The sequence below is a fragment of the Salvia hispanica genome, chromosome 1 (assembly GCF_029641045.1).
Source record: "Salvia hispanica isolate PSC_SH4W2 chromosome 1, Shi_PSC_v1, whole genome shotgun sequence".
NCBI lineage: Eukaryota > Viridiplantae > Streptophyta > Magnoliopsida > Lamiales > Lamiaceae > Salvia > Salvia hispanica.
This window is the reverse complement of record NC_142692.1, coordinates 2,721,220-2,740,291: the sequence shown is the minus strand read 5'-3', so window position 1 is coordinate 2,740,291 and position 19,072 is coordinate 2,721,220. Positions and strand designations below refer to the sequence as shown.

General features: G+C 37.4%; 2 protein-coding genes across 4 annotated transcripts; both read left to right on the top strand.

The window, feature by feature from the left end:
* Window positions 1-1,375: 1,375 nt before the first annotated feature.
* Window positions 1,376-6,041, top strand: LOC125219902 (UPF0481 protein At3g47200-like). 3 transcript variants are annotated; one of them, XM_089063200.1, is made up of 4 exons: window positions 3,819-3,944; window positions 4,082-4,764; window positions 5,213-5,756; window positions 5,855-6,041. In XM_089063200.1, exons 2-4 carry the CDS (start codon window positions 4,093-4,095, stop codon window positions 5,956-5,958), a joined length of 1,320 nt encoding a protein of 439 aa, XP_088919326.1. In that variant the 5' UTR covers window positions 3,819-3,944; window positions 4,082-4,092; the 3' UTR covers window positions 5,959-6,041. The 3 variants fall into 3 exon arrangements, with proteins under 3 accessions (XP_088919327.1, XP_088919326.1, XP_088919325.1); XM_089063201.1 differs by lacking the exon at window positions 3,819-3,944 and adding an exon at window positions 1,376-1,592 and having other exon boundaries at window positions 4,280-4,764; window positions 5,213-6,041; XM_089063199.1 differs by having other exon boundaries at window positions 5,213-6,041.
* A 5,204-nt stretch (window positions 6,042-11,245) lies between these two features.
* Window positions 11,246-12,605, top strand: LOC148933077 (putative disease resistance protein At1g50180). Its single transcript, XM_089064500.1, has 3 exons — window positions 11,246-11,633; window positions 11,719-11,761; window positions 11,999-12,605. The coding sequence occupies exons 1-3, from the start codon at window positions 11,246-11,248 to the stop codon at window positions 12,603-12,605; spliced, it is 1,038 nt and encodes a 345-aa protein (XP_088920626.1).
* The last annotated feature ends 6,467 nt before the right edge of the window (window positions 12,606-19,072 follow it).

Genomic DNA, 19,072 nt, shown 5'->3' with positions numbered 1-19,072 from the left:
CCATTATTAAGTACATAATTTCAACTATTTTTTCTCTTTCTCTCTTAACTTTAATAATTACGTATTAAAACTTATGTCAACCCTATGACCTATTTCAATGAGACGGGGAGAGTATTATTAGGGCACATCCAAACCCGACTTGAACCCAATCCAAAGACTCCCTTTGTCCCAATAAAACTGAAACATTTGATTTCTGACACAAAATTATATACAGAGATGGTGTTATTTTTATTTTAGGAAATATTTTATTTTTAATAAGATAACTGAAATATTTTTTTTATAATTTTAAAGAGACAAATGGAGCATAATTGGAAACTATCACTTATCAGGTCGACCTATAAAGATAAAGATAAGATAAGACTCGAACTAGGGACCAAATTAAAACAAGACAAGAACATATTTTAATTTGAATTGAAATTTCAATAGTGAAAATACAGTAAAGTTTAAGCTCATGATACTACATCTCCTCTTTCTTTATGTCTCTCTCTTCTACCCGGTCACATACATGCACTTGTCGGACACTACTATTTAATCCATGGATACATCACTTACAGAGAACTCATACTCCTAATTGCCATTTAAAATATACCCTACTAAAAATAAGCATACAAATAATAATAAAATTGGAAATAGTTACATACTCCATGTATCTCCAATTCTTGATTTGTATCATCAAGTAAAGTGCAATTTGAATGATAAAACTTAATGAAAAAACACAAAAGGATAGAAAAATAAAATCCTTCTTCCGTCCGCCATTACTTGTCACTAATTTTCTTTTCGATGCGTCCGCCAATACTTGTCACACTTACTTTTTACTATTTTTGGTAATAGAACACCGCATTCCACTAACTCATTTTCACGTACAATTTACTTTAAAACTATTATAAAAAAGTGGGACTTACATTCTATTAACGTTTTCCATCCACTTTCATTCACATTAAAACCCGCACTAGGTCAATTTAATTGTGATACTTATTGGGGGACGGAGGGAGTAACTACAACGACTGAATGGGCGACTAATGTGAAAATGGACCCACCAATAGATAAGATAGACACCTCAATAAATATTTCCACATGCCTTATCCATTCATTTCGTTGTTACAATTACGATGGATCTCTACGCCTAAAATAATGTACATTCTATCATTCATTTCGTTACCACATTCATTTCTTGATAATTTTGCAGCATGTAAAGAAGAAGAAAGCCTTAATTCTGTCGGTTATCCACGGTTAGTATAAACTAACTTTGAGAAACATACTTAGTTTAATCGTTATAGCTTTTTTTGAATCTCGACTTAAACATAGTACTTCATTGTGATTCTATATTTATATCATATAAACCGTTATAGAAATTTCTCAATTTTCAGCTTTTACATAGATGCATACATACATGGATCCTGATCATAGCATAACTCAAGCCTCAGATGAGATAAATAAAAAACTGAAAGAAGTCTCCGGGGCACAGCCGGAGTGCACAATCTACAGAGTCCACAGCCACTTACGCAACGTGAACCCGAAGGCCTACGAGCCCGAGGTGATCGCCATCGGCCCTTTTCATCGCTACAATAATAATAACAATAAAAATAATTTAAGTGCTACGATATTATTCGTGTTGATGCAACACAAATTCGAAAGCACACGACAACCACACAAAATAATTTAAGCGTGATGCGGAGGAGATGTCACCAAACGCCATGATCGATAGTGGTGGTCGTGGTAGCGAAGAGAGCCACATGACGAGTAAGAAAATAAAGTATTATCCTAAATTAATTCTAATAAAGTAAAATGAATAATTAGTTTTTTATAAAAAAAATGCTTTCCTAGTGAAGGGTTAGATACATCGTCAACCCATTCATTGAACTAATATACTTGCTCCGTTTCATCAATGATAACCCACTTTTGTTTTTACTTTTTAACTTGTCACATCTAAAATAATTCGTTATTAAAAATATTTTTATTTTTATTTTTATTTTAATCTTTCATCTTTATTTATTCAACCTAGCATATAAATTACGCCTTCCGTCTCCGATTAATAGTCACACTTTGACCGGACACGAATTTTAAAAAATGTAAAGAAAAATTGGTTGAAAAAGTTAGTGGAATGTGAGACCCATTTTTTATATTGGTTTTATAATAAAATGTGGATGAATTGAGTTAGTGGAATGTGGGACCTACTTAATATTTATGGTAAAAATGAAATATCACTCTTGATTGGGGACGAACCGAATATAAAATTGTGACTCTTAATCAGAGACGGAGGGAGTACGTCACTTTCAAAATAGACGTCATCTTTTGTGGAATCGAGGAGAGTAGTAATCAAAGTTTACACAACTTGGCCAAAAGTTTGGCCAAAAGTTATAAATGTGACAAGCCTACATCGAGCAACTTACAAAGTGACACGTCAACAATTGGAGGAAGACAAAACCTAAGGTAAGGTTAAATCACCTTCCTACTCCATCTAATACAGACAAAATAAACCTTAAAACAGATCCAAAATAAACGAAAGAGATGGTGTTGTGTAGCTATTCACTCTATGTCTCCTACCTCACTTCTTTTCCTTGATTTTCTGTTTCACCTTCTTAGAATCTGAAATTCGGGGATCTCCGTTGTTCTATAATACTCACTTTGCCCCATAGAAAAAGAACATATTTTCTTTTATTTTCATCTCATAAAAATAATTCGTATCCATTTATACTAATTTTTTTCTCATTTTTTCTCCTCTTATTTTATAAGTATATAATTTCAACTAATTTTTCTCTTTCTCTCTTAACTTTAATAATTAAGTATTAAAACTTAAGTCAACCCTATGACTTATTTCAATGGGACGGAGAGAGTATTATTAGCGCCCATTCAAACCTGATCTTTACCCAATCCAAATACTCCCTTTATCCCAACAAAACTGAAACATTTGATTTCTGACACAAAATTTTATACAGAGGTGGTGTTGTTTTTATTTTAGGAGATATTTTATTTTAATAAGATAACTCAAATAGTTTTATTATATAATTTTAAAGAGACAAATGGAGCATAATTGGAAACTATCATCACTTATCAGGTCGACCTATAAAGATAAAGATAAGATAACACTTAACACTATAGTGACCAAATTAAAACAAGACAACAACATATTTTAATTTGAATTGAAATTTCAAAATTAGTGAAAATACAGTAAAGTTTAAGCTCATCATACTACATCTCCTCTTTCTTTATGTCTCTCTCTTCTACCCGGGCACATACATGCACTTGTCGGACACTACTATTTAATCCGATGAATACATCACTTACAAAGAACTCATACTCCTAATTGCCATTTAAAATATACCCTACTAAAAATAAGCATACAAATAACAATAAAATTGGAAATAGTTCCATACTCCATGTATCTCCAATTCTTGATTTGTATCATCAAGTAAAGTGCAAATTGAATGATAAAAGGATAGAAAAATAAAATACTCCCTCCATCTGTCATTACTTGTCACTAATTTCCTTTTCGTTCCGTCCGCCAATACTTGTTACACTTACTTTTTACTACTTTTGGTAATAGAATACAGCATTCCACTAACTCATTTTCACGTACAATTTACTTTAAAACCATTATAAAAAAATAGGATTTACATTCTATTAACGTTTTCCATCCACTTTCATTCACATTAAAACCCATACTAGGTCAACTTGTGACACTTATTGGGAGACGGAGGGAGTAACTACAACGACGACTGAATGACGACTAATGTGAAAATGGACCCACCTATTGATAAGATAGACACCTCAATAAAAATTTCCACATGCCTTATCCATTCATTTCGTTGTTACAATTACGACGGATCTCTACGCCTTAAAATAATGTACATACCTCTATCATTCATATCGTTACCACATTCATTTCTTGATAATTTTGCAGCATGTAAAGATGAAGAAAGCCTAAATTCTGTCGGTTATCTACGGTTAGTATAAACTAACTTTGAGATACATTCTTAGTTTAATCGTTATAGCTTTTTTTGAATCTTGACTTAAACATAGTACTTCATTATGATTCTATATTTATATCATATAACCGTTATAGAAATTTCTCAATTTTCAGCTTGTACATAGATGCATAAATACATGGATCCTGATCATAGCATAACTCAAGCCTCAGATGAGATAAATAAAAAACTGAAAGAAGTCTCCGGGGCACAGCCGGAGTGCACAATCTACAGAGTCCACAGCCACTTACGCAACGTGAACCCGAAGGCCTACGAGCCCGAGGTGATCGCCATCGGCCCTTATCATCGCCACGATAATAACAATAATAATGAGCATCTAAAGAGGATGGAAGGCCACAAGCTGCGTTACCTGAAGCAGCTGCTTGACCCTAATGATCCACTAAATGATGTGAAAAGGTACGTAGCAGCGGTAAGCAGAGTGGAAGCAGAGGCAAGAAGATGCTACGCAGATCTGCCTGAAACCCTAACCCAGACCGAGTTCATACAAATGCTTGTTCTAGATGGTTGCTTCATTGTCCAACTAGTTCGCAAGTTTAAAGGTGTGATGTTGAGGGAGAGGAATGATCCCATCTTCCAAATGAACTGGATGATCAATAGCTTGCAGCGTGATCTCATGCTCTTTGAGAATCAATTGCCGTTCTTCGTCTTGTGCGAGCTCTACGACCTCATCGAGGCACCTAACCAGCCTTCTAGGTTTTGGTACCTTCTCTTCAACTTCTTCATCGGTCTCTATCCTGGACAGGGCAGCGAGCAAATGCAGATTGTAGATCCTCGCCAGGTTCTGTTAGAAAAAAGTTAGCAGAATGTGGTCCATGCTTTTATATATTGAGGTCTGTTTGATAAAAATAGCAAAAAGTGAAATGAGATATTTTATTGACAGTTGTTAAAAATAAGGAAACAAAGAGAGTATTTATTAACCGCATAATAGACACTAGGTTCACATGCTACTAATCCCATAGTCCGCAATTAAATGTCACACTTTCACCCGACACAGATTTTAAGAAATATAATACTAAGTGAGTTGAAAAAGTTAGTAAAATGTGAATTATACTTTTATGTACATTAGATTTATAATAAAATGTGAGGAGAATGAGTTGGTGGAATGTGTAGTCCATTACCAAAAGTAGTAAAAAGTACGTGTGACAAATATTGGCGAACAGATCGATTAAAGTCCAACCTTAATTAATTAGAGACGAATATCCTAATGTGGTCCATATATCTTTCAGGTGAAACATTTGCTACACTTCCTCCATAAGAGCTGGCTTCCTCCTCCCTGGTGCTCGGGTGGAGGAAACGGTCACGTGGTAATAGAACCAGGCAAGAGGCTGCAGTTCATCAGCAGCGCCACAAGACTTAAGGAGGCTAACGTCAAGTTTGACAACAGACCAAAAGGAAACACATTGTTCGACGTCAGGTTCGAAGAAGGGGTGATGATAATGGCGCCACTAATCATCGAGGACAGGACCGAGTCGTTCCTGCGAAACCTCATAGCGTACGAGCAGTACTTTGAGCATAATCAAAACAACTTCGTCACTGATTACGTCAAATTCCTCGACTGCATCATTGATTCCTCCAAGGATGTGGAGATACTGTCGCGAAGAGGGATCATCGAAAACTGGCTAGGGGACGAAGGGAAGGTGGCGGAGATGGTGAACAAGCTGGGTGACTCGGTGGCTGGGCCAGGGAATGGCTTCATGTATGCGAAGATGTTTGAGGATGTGCATAGGCATTGCGGAGAGCGCAAGAATAAGTGGATGGCTAACTTGAGACGTAAATATTTATATAGCCCTTGGGCTATTGTTTCTGTTGTTGTTGGTCTAGTGCTGCTGCTTCTTACAATCACGCAAACGTTGTTTACTATATTACAGGTTGTTTGAAGGATGTTGGGAATCGATTCTCTCTCAGGGACAAGTGGAGATATTGCTCAAGGATTAAGGCAAGGGTTGGTCTGGTGAAGAGTTTTCTTAATTAATGTGCATATGTGAATAGTTTTATTAATTAAAGTGTAAATGTGTTGATTGTTAATTATATTGATTGTAATTTTATTTGATGATAGACTTGAGAAATATTGCTTGATAAATTGCTAAAATCCATTCAATAGTTTCTTGGGCGACACATTTATGATGGGAGCACTTCTTGGTTGATAAATTACATAGGTTTGGAATAAGGGCACTTCAACTCTTGGTTACAATTAGCCCTTTCAAGTTGTTGTATCTGATTTTAAGAGCATCCACAATGGTCGGCGAGCAACCGGCTAGCCGATTCTCGGTGCTGGCCGCTCCGCTCGCCGAACCATTGCAACCGGCAAGCGCCATTTCGGCGAGCGCTGGCCGATGCGCTCACCGATGCGCTCGCCGCCGATCGGCCAGCACATTTTTTATTAATTAAATTTTCGAAACACTATATATACGCGATTTTCACGTCATTTTCATTCGCACCACTTGTTTTAACGAGCTTTCTTTTTCTCTTAATTTCTATACAAGAGCAACAACGCGAAATGATTAACGCGGGTGGTAGTAATGGTAGTAGTGATGATGAAGAGTTGTGGGCGCGGAGGACTGCACGACGATAGTTTTTTTGGTTTTATGTATTTTTTTTATTATGGTATTTTTTTTAATTAATGTAATTTTTTTATTTTAATGAAATTAATGAATTTTCTCGTATATGTGTCGTATTGTTTAATTCTGCATTTTGCGTTTAATTCCGTAAATTTATTAGTTGTTTAGTAGTAGTGTTGATGATGTGGCTAGCCTGTTGCTTGTCCAGTTGCTTATCCTGATGATGTGATAAGAGGAATTTTAGTGCTGGATGGTGTGACAGGAGGAGAAATAGGCACTGACCTATTTACCATTGTGGATGCTTAATAAATCTAATGGATGCTTAATAAATCTAATAGTAGGACTAACAACTATAACATTCATTTGATATGGTAGAAGGGAGTATAATATAAACCGAGAGATGCGTGAAATTCAATGTTTTGAGATATACTCCCTCCGTTCTGCGGTACTAGAGGCGTTTCTTTTCGGCACGGAATTTAAGAAAAATTGTGTTAAGTGGGTTAAATAAAGGAAGAATAAAGTATAAAGTGAAAAAAGTAGAAGAAATAATAAATTAAGAGAGAGCAAAGTAACAGGTAAGAAATGTGTTGACTTTTGTTATAAAAGGAAATGACTCAACTACTATACCGAAAGACAAAATAACTCAAATACCGCAGAACGAAGGAGTATATTAGTATGATAAATATATCATTGATATGGGCGGTGATATTAATTAATTTCAGTATGTCTAGTGTCAAGTATGTCATCAGCAACTGTATTAGTGATTAATGCAATTTGCAAGCATAATCCATACAAAGAGAAAGGTGTTACAATACCACTGATCTTACAAACGATGTTCAATCATTGTCATCTTATATTTCATGGAACGGAAATCACCCTTGCAAAACAGAGTAGGATGAAAAATAAAAAGTGAAAACAACAATTTTTTAAAAGGAAAAATTGGGTAAAAAAAAATCAATCCCACAATATTAAAAAATACTACATCTGTCCCTGAAAATTTGATACAGTTTACTATTTCGGTCCGTCCCTGAAAATTTGATACACTTCACTTTTACCATTTTTGGTAGTGGACCCCATATTCCACTAACTCATTTCTACTCACATTTTATTACAAAACTAATACTTTAAAAGTAGGACCCACATCCCACCAACTTTTTCAACTCACTTTCCATTACATTTCTTATAATCCGTGTCGGGTTAAAGTGTAGCAAATTTTGGGGGCGGAGGTAGTAATAATTACTAGAGTATATCATAATTTTAATATTTTTTTTTTCATTTATGTCATTAATTTGGATTCGGAGGCATATTGTGTGTGATTTGCAGTGCCAAGAAGGAGAGTACGGCTCCTCCTTGGGACTTGGGCTCTTCATATTAAATGGATTTGGGCCTCAACTATTTAACTCGTAGTTGGGCCGAGTAATACTAGAAGTGGGACTGGATATAAATATGTACCTTCATATCATAATCTTAAATTTATTATTTAGTTGGGCTTTGGATTAATTTAAATGTTGAATTATTTTTTTTCTGTGATTAAATCGCTGGATTTATTTAGATAATTAAATCCTATTAATTGTATTTGTGATTGAATTGTACATTTAATTTAAGTAATTAATCTCTGGATCAATTTATGTAACACGAAACTAAATCCCTTGCTATGAATGGATCCTAAAGCATCCTAAAATAAAAGTGCACAAAATTTCGTGTCATTCAAAAAATGGGTCATCTTTCATGGGATGGGCGGAGTAGTTCTTAGGAGATGATGGAAAAGACTGAGCACCTCTCCTCCCTTATTTTCAATCAAATTCTTGATATGATTATCATTGAATTGATGTGCTAAGTTTTCCGATATTGAGACGTTATTTTTTTTTTCTCCAGTAAAGAATGTGATAGAAAATGTGGAGGCTACTAATAAAAATTCCTTATATTTTTTTTCTTTTATAAAATTTTATAATCAACAAAAATCCACACAATCACATTATCTGAGAAAATAAATATATACGGCCCATATCTGATACTCCCTCCGTCCACGAATAGGAGTCTCGTTTTTTCATTTTAGTCCGTCCGCGAATAAGAGTTCCGATTCTCTTTTACCATAAATGGTAATAGGGTCCCACCTTCCACTAACTCATTCCACTCACATTTCATTTAAAACTAATATATACAAGTGGAACCCCTATTCCACTAACTTTTTTCCACCCACTTTTCTTAACATTTCTTAAAACCCGTGCCGTCCATGAATGAGAGTCTTAATAGCTAACGGAGGGAGTACGAGTCAGGTGCCCTTGAATATCGGAGTATTTTAAAACTAATATATACAAGTAGAACTCCTATTCCACTAACTTTTTTCCACCCACTTTTCTTAACATTTCTTAAAACCCGTGCCGTCCATGAATGAGAGTCTTAATAGCTAACGGAGGGAGTACGAGTCAGGTGCCCTTGAATATCGGAGTATTTTTTTTAATATGAGATAAGGGAATATTCATATCCGTTAGATTATTGCACAATACACGTGTGATTTGACTACATACCTAACACTTATATATACAGTACTTCCTCCTTCCCACAAAAGATATCACATTTTTCTTTTTAATTTGTCCCACAAAAGATGTCATATTTCCCTTTTTAAAAAAATTCTCTCTTACATGCATATAAAAATTATATTTTCTTCCTCCATTTAACACACAAAACAAAACCTTCTAAAATTTCGTCCCGTCCTAAAAATGTGACATCTTTTATGGGACGGAGGGAGTGATACAATATCAGCATTATTAGTCATACATAATCCGCCATATTTAATTAATCACATTTATGATGTTATCGCTTAGTTTCACGTTACAATTTTTTCCATGCTAAACATCCCACTACGTGCAGTCACATGAGCAGTCAATTAATATAATACTATTATTAGGTTATTTAATAGAGTGAACTACATGAATAATATCTAATTTTTCATTTACGCACATAAATGATACATGATCTTTATTTTGTATCGTTTTTGGTAACTCATGACAAAAATGACCCTAGGTACCAAACATATGATTTTTTTATTATGGAGGATATTTTTGAAATTTCAAATAATAGAAGTATAGAACCAAATATGTGATTTTTTTTCTTCCTTTCTTATTTCTTTTTTTCTTCTTTAGTTTATCCTTTTTTCTTTTTTCTTTTTCTTCATTTTCTTCTTTCTTTTTATTATTTTATCTTCCTTTCATCTTTCATTTTTTTGCTTAGTTAATGTTTCTCTTTTTTCTTTTCTCTTCTTTTTCTTCTTTCTTTTTAGTGCTTTATATATACATATAATTGCTTTCATAATATAAATCAATAACAAAACACCTAACTAAATTAATTATTTAAAGTAATTAAATCAATTGAATATTTTTAATTAAATTATTTATACTCATTTTAGGGTCGAAACTCCTAACTAAATATATTCAACTCTTTATCATTATGAATATAATTCACAGTTTTAAATTTTTATTAAGACTATATTGATTAGTTATTACTAATATAATATAAAATAATAAATATTTTTTTATTAACATTACTACTAGTTTTTACTATTATAACAATAATATTATTATAATAATTAAATATAATTATACATATAATTAATGATTAAATATATTTAAATGATATTAACAAGTAATTAATTATTATTCTATGACATCAAAGTAATAATATTAATATTGATTAATAATAATAGTATAAAGGGTCAGGAGAATGAGAAAATGTATTATAATATCACTTTTGGTACTAGTTTTGTCAATGTCCAAAATATTTTTAATGGCACAAATTGACAAATGAATTTGTTAAGAGGGTATTTTGGGGGTGAAAATTGTATTAGGTACCAACAATATGATTAATAGATACCAAAAACGATATAAAATAAAAATCAGACATCATTTATGTGCGAAAGTGAAAGATCAGGTATGATTTATGTAGTTCACTCTTATTAATGTAATACTATTATTAGGTTATTAATAAGTAGTCACTTGATATAATACTATTATTAGGTTATTTAATAAGCAGTCACTTGATACAGTCACTTTGAAAATATAGACTAGAATACTTTATTTTATTTTATATAAAACAGTTTAAAATTAATATTTATACCATTAAATTCATAAATTATCTAAAATAGAAACACTACGAGATCTGCTGGTAGAAGAAGGCAGGTTGTTAGTTGGCGTTGGCGGGAAGGTGAAGGCGCTTCAAACGCAGCTCAAACAGATCAAGTGTCTCCTCAGAGACGCCGACAGACGGCATCACAAATGCGAAACCGTGCGCAATTGGCTCTCACAGATCAGAGATCTCTCATACAGAACTGAAGGCGTCATCTTAGAATACGCCGTCAGGATCTCCGCCGATGGACGCCGCCGCGGCTTTAAACTATTCCTTTTGCGCCTCTGCTTCTCGCTCCACCGACTAGGCTCGGAGATCTCGTACATCAGATCCGAGCTCGCTAGTCTCTCCGGCGATATGAATGCTTACGGCATAAGTAGAATAATCGACGGAGACGGAAAACCTTCCCCAATTTCGAAATTGAAGATTGCTTTGTTGGGAAGGAGGATGACCTAAAGAGGCTGGTTTCGATCCTGCTTCACGACGACGAGCATCGAGTGATTTCGGTGTGGGGAATGGGCGGTATAGGCAAGACAACCATTGCCAAAAAGGTGTACAATCACATGATTGAGGCTGCAAATGGTCGACTTGATTCTTTCGCGTGGGTCTGCATTACTTACTCAGCGGTGTGAAATTCGATCTGTTTTGGAGGATGCTATGAATCAGCTAGATCCACAGAAAGGGGAGGGTGTTTCGAGTCTGTGCGACACACAGTTGGTGGAGAAACTGTGTGAGATTCAGAGAGGGAAGCGATGCATGATTGTGCTTGATGATCTTTGGGAAATTTATCACTGGGATGGACTCAAGCATGCCTTTCTTGTTCAGAATTTGAAGACCAAGATTTTGGTGACCACGCGCAAACAGAATGTAGCAGAGATTGGATTCTCTGTAGAGCTTGGCCAGCTTAATTTGGATGATTCAAGGGAACTACTCAAGAAGAAAGCATTTCCGCATAAGAATATTCCAGGTATATCACTGATTTCACTTATATCTTCACTTGATCATTCTCATTATATGTGTTTTGTTGATTTGGATTCATGATTTCTATACAGAATTTGCATTGCAAGAAAATCTCGTAACAATTGGAAAGAAATGGTTGGAAAATGTGGTTTTTTACTGTTAGCAATTTCCTTACTCGGAGGGGTCTTGAGTAAGAAAACTTGTGTGGGAGAGTGGGAGTTGGTGAATGAAAATATCAATGCATCTATATATAGAGGAAAATCAGATTGATAAAGTGCTGAATCTGAGTTATGAAGATCTACCTTATTGTTTGAAGCCGTGTTTTCTTCATTTTGGGTAGACTTAAACCATATATGCTCCTGATCTATATAGGATGTGGATAGCACAAGGCTTGATTTCTGATGAGAATGTTGAAGAAGATGATGTAACTTTAACCGACACTGCAGAGTCCTACTTAAGTGAGTTGGCTTCGAGGTGTATTGTTCAAGTTGAAACTGAGGATGTTATACCCAAGCAGAAGTTTAGTACTTTGCTACAGGAAGCTCTGTCTCGTGCAAAGACACGACATTCGACTATCCATTTCAAAACAGAGGTCCAGGTAGAGCCTGATGAGCTTACTATCACTTGTGCAAAAGATGGTAGCAAGCATCTTAGATCTCTTGAAATACTTTTTGATATAGAAAAGAATACTACTGAATTCCCCCCACAATGTATAGTTGAGTTTCGGAAATTCAAGTTGCTTAGAGGTGTAGTTATCTTGAGGTTCAAATTTGTGGACAAAAAATTACCTAAGGGAATCACTGATCTTGTTCACCTTAGATATTTGCGTCTACGAGAATATGAATTTGATAGCCTGCCCTCCTCTATAAGCAATTTGGCCTACTTAGATACCTTTGATTTAAATCTTTCTAGGAATGTTCAAATTCCAAATATGTTGAGCAAGATGTCCAGATTAAAATTTGCTCCTTCCTCTTTATGACATGGAAAAAGATGGAAATTACAGATTGAAATTGGATGCTTGTGTTGATGAGCTGGAGAGCCTGATAGGCTACGATAGTTCAGTGCACGAACTGTAACACATTACAAGTACGGATAATTTACGACGTTTACGTATACGACAATGAAAGCTAATCAGCTCTGACAAATGCCATCTCCTCTAAGTGGAACAAGCTATCATACTGTACGGTTTCAATGAAACAGGGCTGCGAATTCACTTCAAGTGAAGAAGGGTTGATGAAGTTGAAGCAAGCATTCACATGTCCCAATCTTTATGTCTTGAGAATCTGTGTCAAGTTAGGGAACCTGCTAGAAGAGTGCATAAGCGACATCGTGACTTCAAAAATTGTGAAGTTAACACTGTTAGATTGCGAGATCAAGCATGATCCAATGGGGATTCTTGGAAAGCTTCCCTCCTTAAGAGAAATGTATTTAGGGCCAAGATCATTTCTTGGGAAGAAGATGACATGTGCTGCATCCAGTTTTCCTTTTGTTCAAGAAGGTTTCTCTAACTAAATTACCAAACTGGAGGGAGTGGATAGTGGAGCTAGGAGCCATGCCCCTTGTTACTGAAATAAATATTGGTCGTTGTCCTTGTTTCTGGAAGGTTCCAGAAGGATTCAGTAGCATTCAAACTCTTCAAAAATTGGTGACTTATGGTTTGCCAAGATTGAGGAAAAGGGTTTTGGGATCAGGCCAAGGGGGTGTGGATTTTCACAAAGTTCGTCATGTCCTTTCACTTATCATAAATTAGCCTCCACTCAGGTAAACACTTATCTATGTTATCAGCATTTCTTTTGTAATATTGTTGGTTCTGTTTTGGTGATTAGAGTTTATTCTGCTTATGATTTCTAATTCTGATGTCTAATTAGAATGTAAGATAGTAAATCTAAAGATGAATATGGTTAAAAACCAATAAAATGATTGAATAACATTATTTCAGATCTTGATATTGAGCAATAAGAAACTTAGACCATATATACCTGGATAATTAACTTGTACTAATAAATTTCTTGTGGTTTATATGTAAGTATCAAAACTCCTACATTTGATTCCCTTAAGTTTAGTTACTTGGAACAATTTTTTGTTCACACTTCTAGTGTTAATCCCACAATCAAAAGAACTTTTGATGGAGTCTTATTAGTTGGTTGAAACAAAATTTTTTAGTTTAAATCCCATGATTTTTTATTTAATGCTTCCATCTTATTGTTGATTTAATCACAAGATGAGCATTCCTGTTTTGAAAAATAACATTTGCCGATGAAGTCTAGCGTAAGTAGCAAAGTTGAGGAAACAATTAGAGAGGTTTTTTTCTCTCTCTCTAAATCAATAATAATTTCTCAGTTATTCTGTCGGGACTCGAATCCCATCTATCGGATGGAAGGAAAAATGTGTTACCCACTACTTATCCCCTTTGAGTAGAGACCATGCTTCCTTGCAACTGAGATAGATTATAGAGGTGTCTGAACATTTACATTGATATTCAACATAGGATCAGACACCACTTCAGTTACCAACTTGTTGCAATGTATGCAAACTGCTTTCTGTTTGTCAATGGTTCTTGATGCACTATCCATAGGCAAACCTAAAAGGGGTTGTGGGGGCTATGGCCCCCTCTGCAAATTTCCATAAAACCTTTTCTTTATTTTATTTATATGATAATAACATTTAAAAGAAAATTGACCAGACCAGTAAAACTAAAATTTTTTCATAAAAAACCAGACTAGTAAAACCAAAATTGACCAAAATTTAAAAATTTAGGGACGAATGACCTAAAAGAAAATACATACCATTGGGATTATTATCGTCAATTTCCACGATGACATAATGTTTTGACCCCTACAACGTTTGTATAATTATGTTAGCTAGGTATTATCAAGGTACTATACAATGCAAATAGCTCAATACTCTTCTCTTCATCCAAAATAGTTTATGGAGTGTTGTATCATGTATGAGTTTTTATAAAAACAGTTGATATAATATGAGGGGAGAAAATATCTCATTTTAGGGATAGTTTCAGTAATAGCTAATACATATTCTAAGTAGAGAAAATGATGAACTATGTGGCTGTAAAGGTAAATAAATTGATATATTGTGATAATTAATATCTATAAATGAAAATAGACTAATTTTTGTGGAGGTATCATAATGACGTACATATGAACTTTAGGGGATAAATATATTCTAATTTCTAAGTAGAGAAAATGATGAACTATGTGATTGAAAAGGTAAATAAATTGATATATCGTGTGATATAATATCTATAAATGAAAATAGACTAACTTTTGTGGACTTAGAGCATCCGCAATGGTGCTTAGGCCAGCCATAGGCCAGCCATTCTCTCCCCTGCCACGTCAGCAACACTAAAAAAACCACCTGCCACATCAGATTTAGGCCAGCCATAGGCCAGCCGCAATAAAAATAATTCAAAATATACTACATTTACGGAATTAAAATTACGATTAAAATACGGAATTAAATTTACGACACATATACGGGAAAAATAATCCATTCCATTAAAAAAAATTACAAAGATTTAAATAAAAAAGTACATGATTTTTTTTTTAAAAAAAAGGGCTTCAACACACGAGCCCCGCCACTCTCTACTTCTCATCGCCGCCGCTGCCGCTGCCGCCACCCGTGGTATCTGAGCCCACGTCGGCACCCCCCAGCCGTGACCTCGCGATCTCTAAATCAGCACGCATGCTCTCGAGCATCTCGTAAAGAAACCTCTTCTCCGTGGGGTCAGTGGCGTTCTTCCACTCTCGGAAGACCTGTAACATCTGAGCCCGCGTTTGGTTACGCGAATGGAGAGTGTACTCGAGTGGGGCGGCTGGGAGGGCGGAGGACTGGACCTTGCGGGGCGATAGGGGGGATCCGCCCCTCGCAGCCCGCTGCGCCCGCTTCTGTCCAACCGGGCGGGGGCGACCAGTAAATGAAGGAGGGGATGGAAACTCCTCAGCATCCGGGGGGAGGTCGTGGGATCCGCCGCTGCTGCCGCTGTAGTCGCCGCTATAGTTCAGTCGCTGCTTCTTCGGCCACCCAGCGTCGCACCCCGCCCGGAACTTCTCGGAGTCCTTCAACAACAAGAAGCACTCCCAGAAGGTGAACTCCTTATACTTCCCCTCCAAGGAGAACTGACTCGCGGCTATCCTCCGGGCGTCGTCCTCAGTCTGCCCACTTCTGAGCCGACGGAGGGCGTTGGCGTACAAATTCGCAAAACGGCCCACCGGGGCCCTGGTGCGCTCCCACCCCTTCCGGATCTCCTCGTTGCTGAAGTCCTTCCCGTGCGGGCAGTGCCTCCTATAGGCATCTCTGATCTTCGCCCACATGTTGACGACCCGCTGGTTGTTCGCAACCAGCGGATCGTCGCACACCTCCAACCACCCCTTGGCCACCCCGGCGTACTCATCCTCCGTCCACTTCCTCCGGCCAGTGGCAGCGGGCTGCGATGACTCACCGACCGCCTTGCCCTTCCCCCTCCCCCTCATCTTCTTCTTCGGCGCGGCCGGCGTCGCTGGAACGGGAGTATCATCGTCCCCGAGATCGATCCCCATATCATGCAATGACAGAAGGTCATCGCCAGAGAACTGCGTCTCCACCGGGGTCGACGTGTGAGACGAAGCCGTCAAAAAATCAAGCGAGGGCCGATATACCGCGTCCCCTCCCGGTGACCCCTGCACCCCCCCCGGCATCCCGGGATGCATACCGTGCGGCATCCCCCCGGCATCCCCCCCTGCCACATCATCCCTATCATCTGCTGCAGCATCATCTGCTGCTGCAGCTGGGGCATACCCCCCCACCCGGGCGCTGACTGCCCGCCACTCCCCTGCCCGCCGCCCGGCATCCCCCCAGCATACCCCCCTGGTTCCCAACCATCGCCCCCCGGGCGCACCAGCCATCATCCCCATCATCTGATTCCAAGGGATGTTAAACCCCGGGCCCATCTGCCCCCATCCAGATGTTGGAACATATATACTAAAAAACATTTTTTGAGTTTTTTGAATTTGATAAATTGCTTGTATATTGTAAACACTCTTCATTTAATGAGAATAATAAATGTTTCCTTCACACTGTGTATTTTGCTTTAATGGGTATTGACCGTATTTAATAATATATTAAATTATATAATTAAAACGCCGGAAAGTAAAATCAGTCTAAGTCTTCTACATTGAAGGTTGGGTCGTGGAACAGGTCATCACAGTAGGTGGCCCACCCGGTACCTTGTAGAAGTAAAACTTTTTCACAACCTAGATAGGCTTTGGCTACCTATCGTGAAAGGTTGCAGTGTCCATCCGAAAGTCGTCTTTACCTTGAGAATGACTAGTGACACTGGTGTGGTAGCATTGAATGGATCTAAAGTATAGACATGTCTTTGTTGCTATCTACTGTAAGACGATGTCTTGGAGATTTAATATTTCCTAATCTTTGTAATAATATAGGACACACGTTATTTAATCATACGCTGCTTTGACTTATCAATAGGTGCGGGTTTTTCGTAACCCAATATTCCTGATATCTTGGGTAGTAGTAATTAATAACTAGAATGGTGTCAGTTTTATTATTACATTGAATCGTGTGCCTGCGCGGTTTGACTATATCCCCAAGAGGTGTTCGAGAGAAGCTCTATTATTCGGAAACCCGGCCGGTTTGGATTTAATCCAAGAATAAATAGAAAAGGAAAAGTATATTTTTAATATACATCTCGTACTAGACAAACTCTTGGAAATAAAGATATTAATTAATTTAAAGTCTATAGCAGACTACAAATTAATTAATGGATATAGAAAGTCTTAGACACGTGAAATAATATATTAAAGAGGTTAACCCGGATTGCTTGTAATCACGGATTGGATGGACGGTCAATATTTCTTCTATAGTGGCACAAGAAATATTCCATTGGCCTTATATTAAATTATGGGTTATAATTTAATTAGTAAAGAAGGTCCAATTGGGGAGGCCCAATCCAAGCCCCATAGATCCCTAACCTAGCCCATCATAAACTCTATAAATAAGAATGTAAGGAGGAGACACACATGTTATCACAAACCCTAGCCTCCACACTTGGCTTTCTTGTCTTCTCCTTCAAGATTCTTATAATTTCTAAGAGATTCTTCCCACAAGGAATTTAGATCTATAGAGTTAAGGGTCATAGGTTAGAAGATCTTTGGTCTTGCATTCATAATCAAGCTTCAAGATCTACACGTGGAGAAGTAGCAAGCCACTTCGATTCTTTGGTGAATCATTGTTGTAAGTATTCAACAACATAATTTAAATTAAATTATGTGATTAATTGCGCAATTATATGTCTCTACATGTTCAAGCATGAAATTGAATCGACCCACATAATCACCTAAATAGATTCTTATGTGGATTTATTTGTTTTGCATTTTCCGCTGCGATTATCCCCAACAACTGGTATCAGAGCCATGCTTTTAGGCTCTGATTATGTTGGTTTAATCTTGTTTTTTTCAAAATTACATGGATCAATGAAGAATATTTTAGATCTATAAGTGAATACTCTAGATCGGCTAAAGAACATTCTAGATCTATGAATTTTATTCAAGATTGATGAAGAATGTCTTGATCTACAAAAGAGTACTCCAAGATCTATAGAATATATTCTTGATCTATTTTATATAGTTGTTAAATGGAATATTCTAGATCTATAAGAATATTCTTAAGAAAATTGTAGATCTATGATAGTTTATTCTTGATCTATGTTTATTGTATTCTACGTGTGTAGATCTACATGTTTGAAAAATGTGATGGATGATTGTTTTCATGCTTGCAATATTGCATGTTTGTTGAATCTTGATGTTCTTCGTTTTATTGTAAACCCACGGGGGTTGACCGTGGTAGATTAGGATCTGTTTTTCCTTGTATATTTCTTTTGTAAACAAATGTAATAGTTAGAATACAAAGAAATGTAATACATTGGAGCAAACAAGACGAAGAACGGAACCGGCGACAATGACCTAGGCGGCGGCCGAAACCCTAGCGGGCTCGGCCGCACGCAGATCTAGGTGGCGGTAGCGGCTGGCGGCTGAGCAAACGGCGGCGGCGGCAGGAGGCCATGTGGCGGCTGGCGGCTGAGCAAACAGCAGCCGCAGCAGCGCTGCGTCGACGGCTCCAGGCTGGCGGCGGCGGCGGCGGCGGCAACGGCTGGGCAGGGGCGACGGCAGCGGCTGGCGGCAGGCGGCTGGGCTGGCCGCAGTCTCGGCGGCGGCTTCAGCCGCACGCAGATCGAGGCAGCGGCGGCTGGCGGCTGACGGCACGGCGGTGGCTCCCGGTGCTCGGCGGCGAGGCAGCCCGATGAAGACGAGGCGGCGCGGATCCCTAGAAGGCGGCGGCGGCTAGTTGTTTTTATTTTAGGGCAAAACCCTAATTAGGGTTCTAGATGGCCCGATTAATAGGCAAGGCCCAATGTGTGGTCTTGACCTAATTTTT

Excerpts from the sequence above, each read along its gene's own strand:
- LOC125219902 (XM_089063201.1), top strand. The coding sequence starts at position 1,379 with ATGCATACATACATGGATCCTGATCATAGCATAACTCAAGCCTCAGAT. Across the intron at positions 1,593-4,279 it reads TAACAATAAAAATAATTTAA|ATAATAACAATAATAATGAG; the intron begins GTGCTACGATAT and ends ATCATCGCCACG. Across the intron at positions 4,765-5,212 it reads AGATTGTAGATCCTCGCCAG|GTGAAACATTTGCTACACTT; the intron begins GTTCTGTTAGAA and ends TATATCTTTCAG.
- LOC148933077 (XM_089064500.1), top strand. The coding sequence starts at position 11,246 with ATGGTCGACTTGATTCTTTCGCGTGGGTCTGCATTACTTACTCAGCGG. Across the intron at positions 11,634-11,718 it reads TCCGCATAAGAATATTCCAG|AATTTGCATTGCAAGAAAAT; the intron begins GTATATCACTGA and ends ATTTCTATACAG. Across the intron at positions 11,762-11,998 it reads GTAACAATTGGAAAGAAATG|GATGTGGATAGCACAAGGCT; the intron begins GTTGGAAAATGT and ends TGATCTATATAG.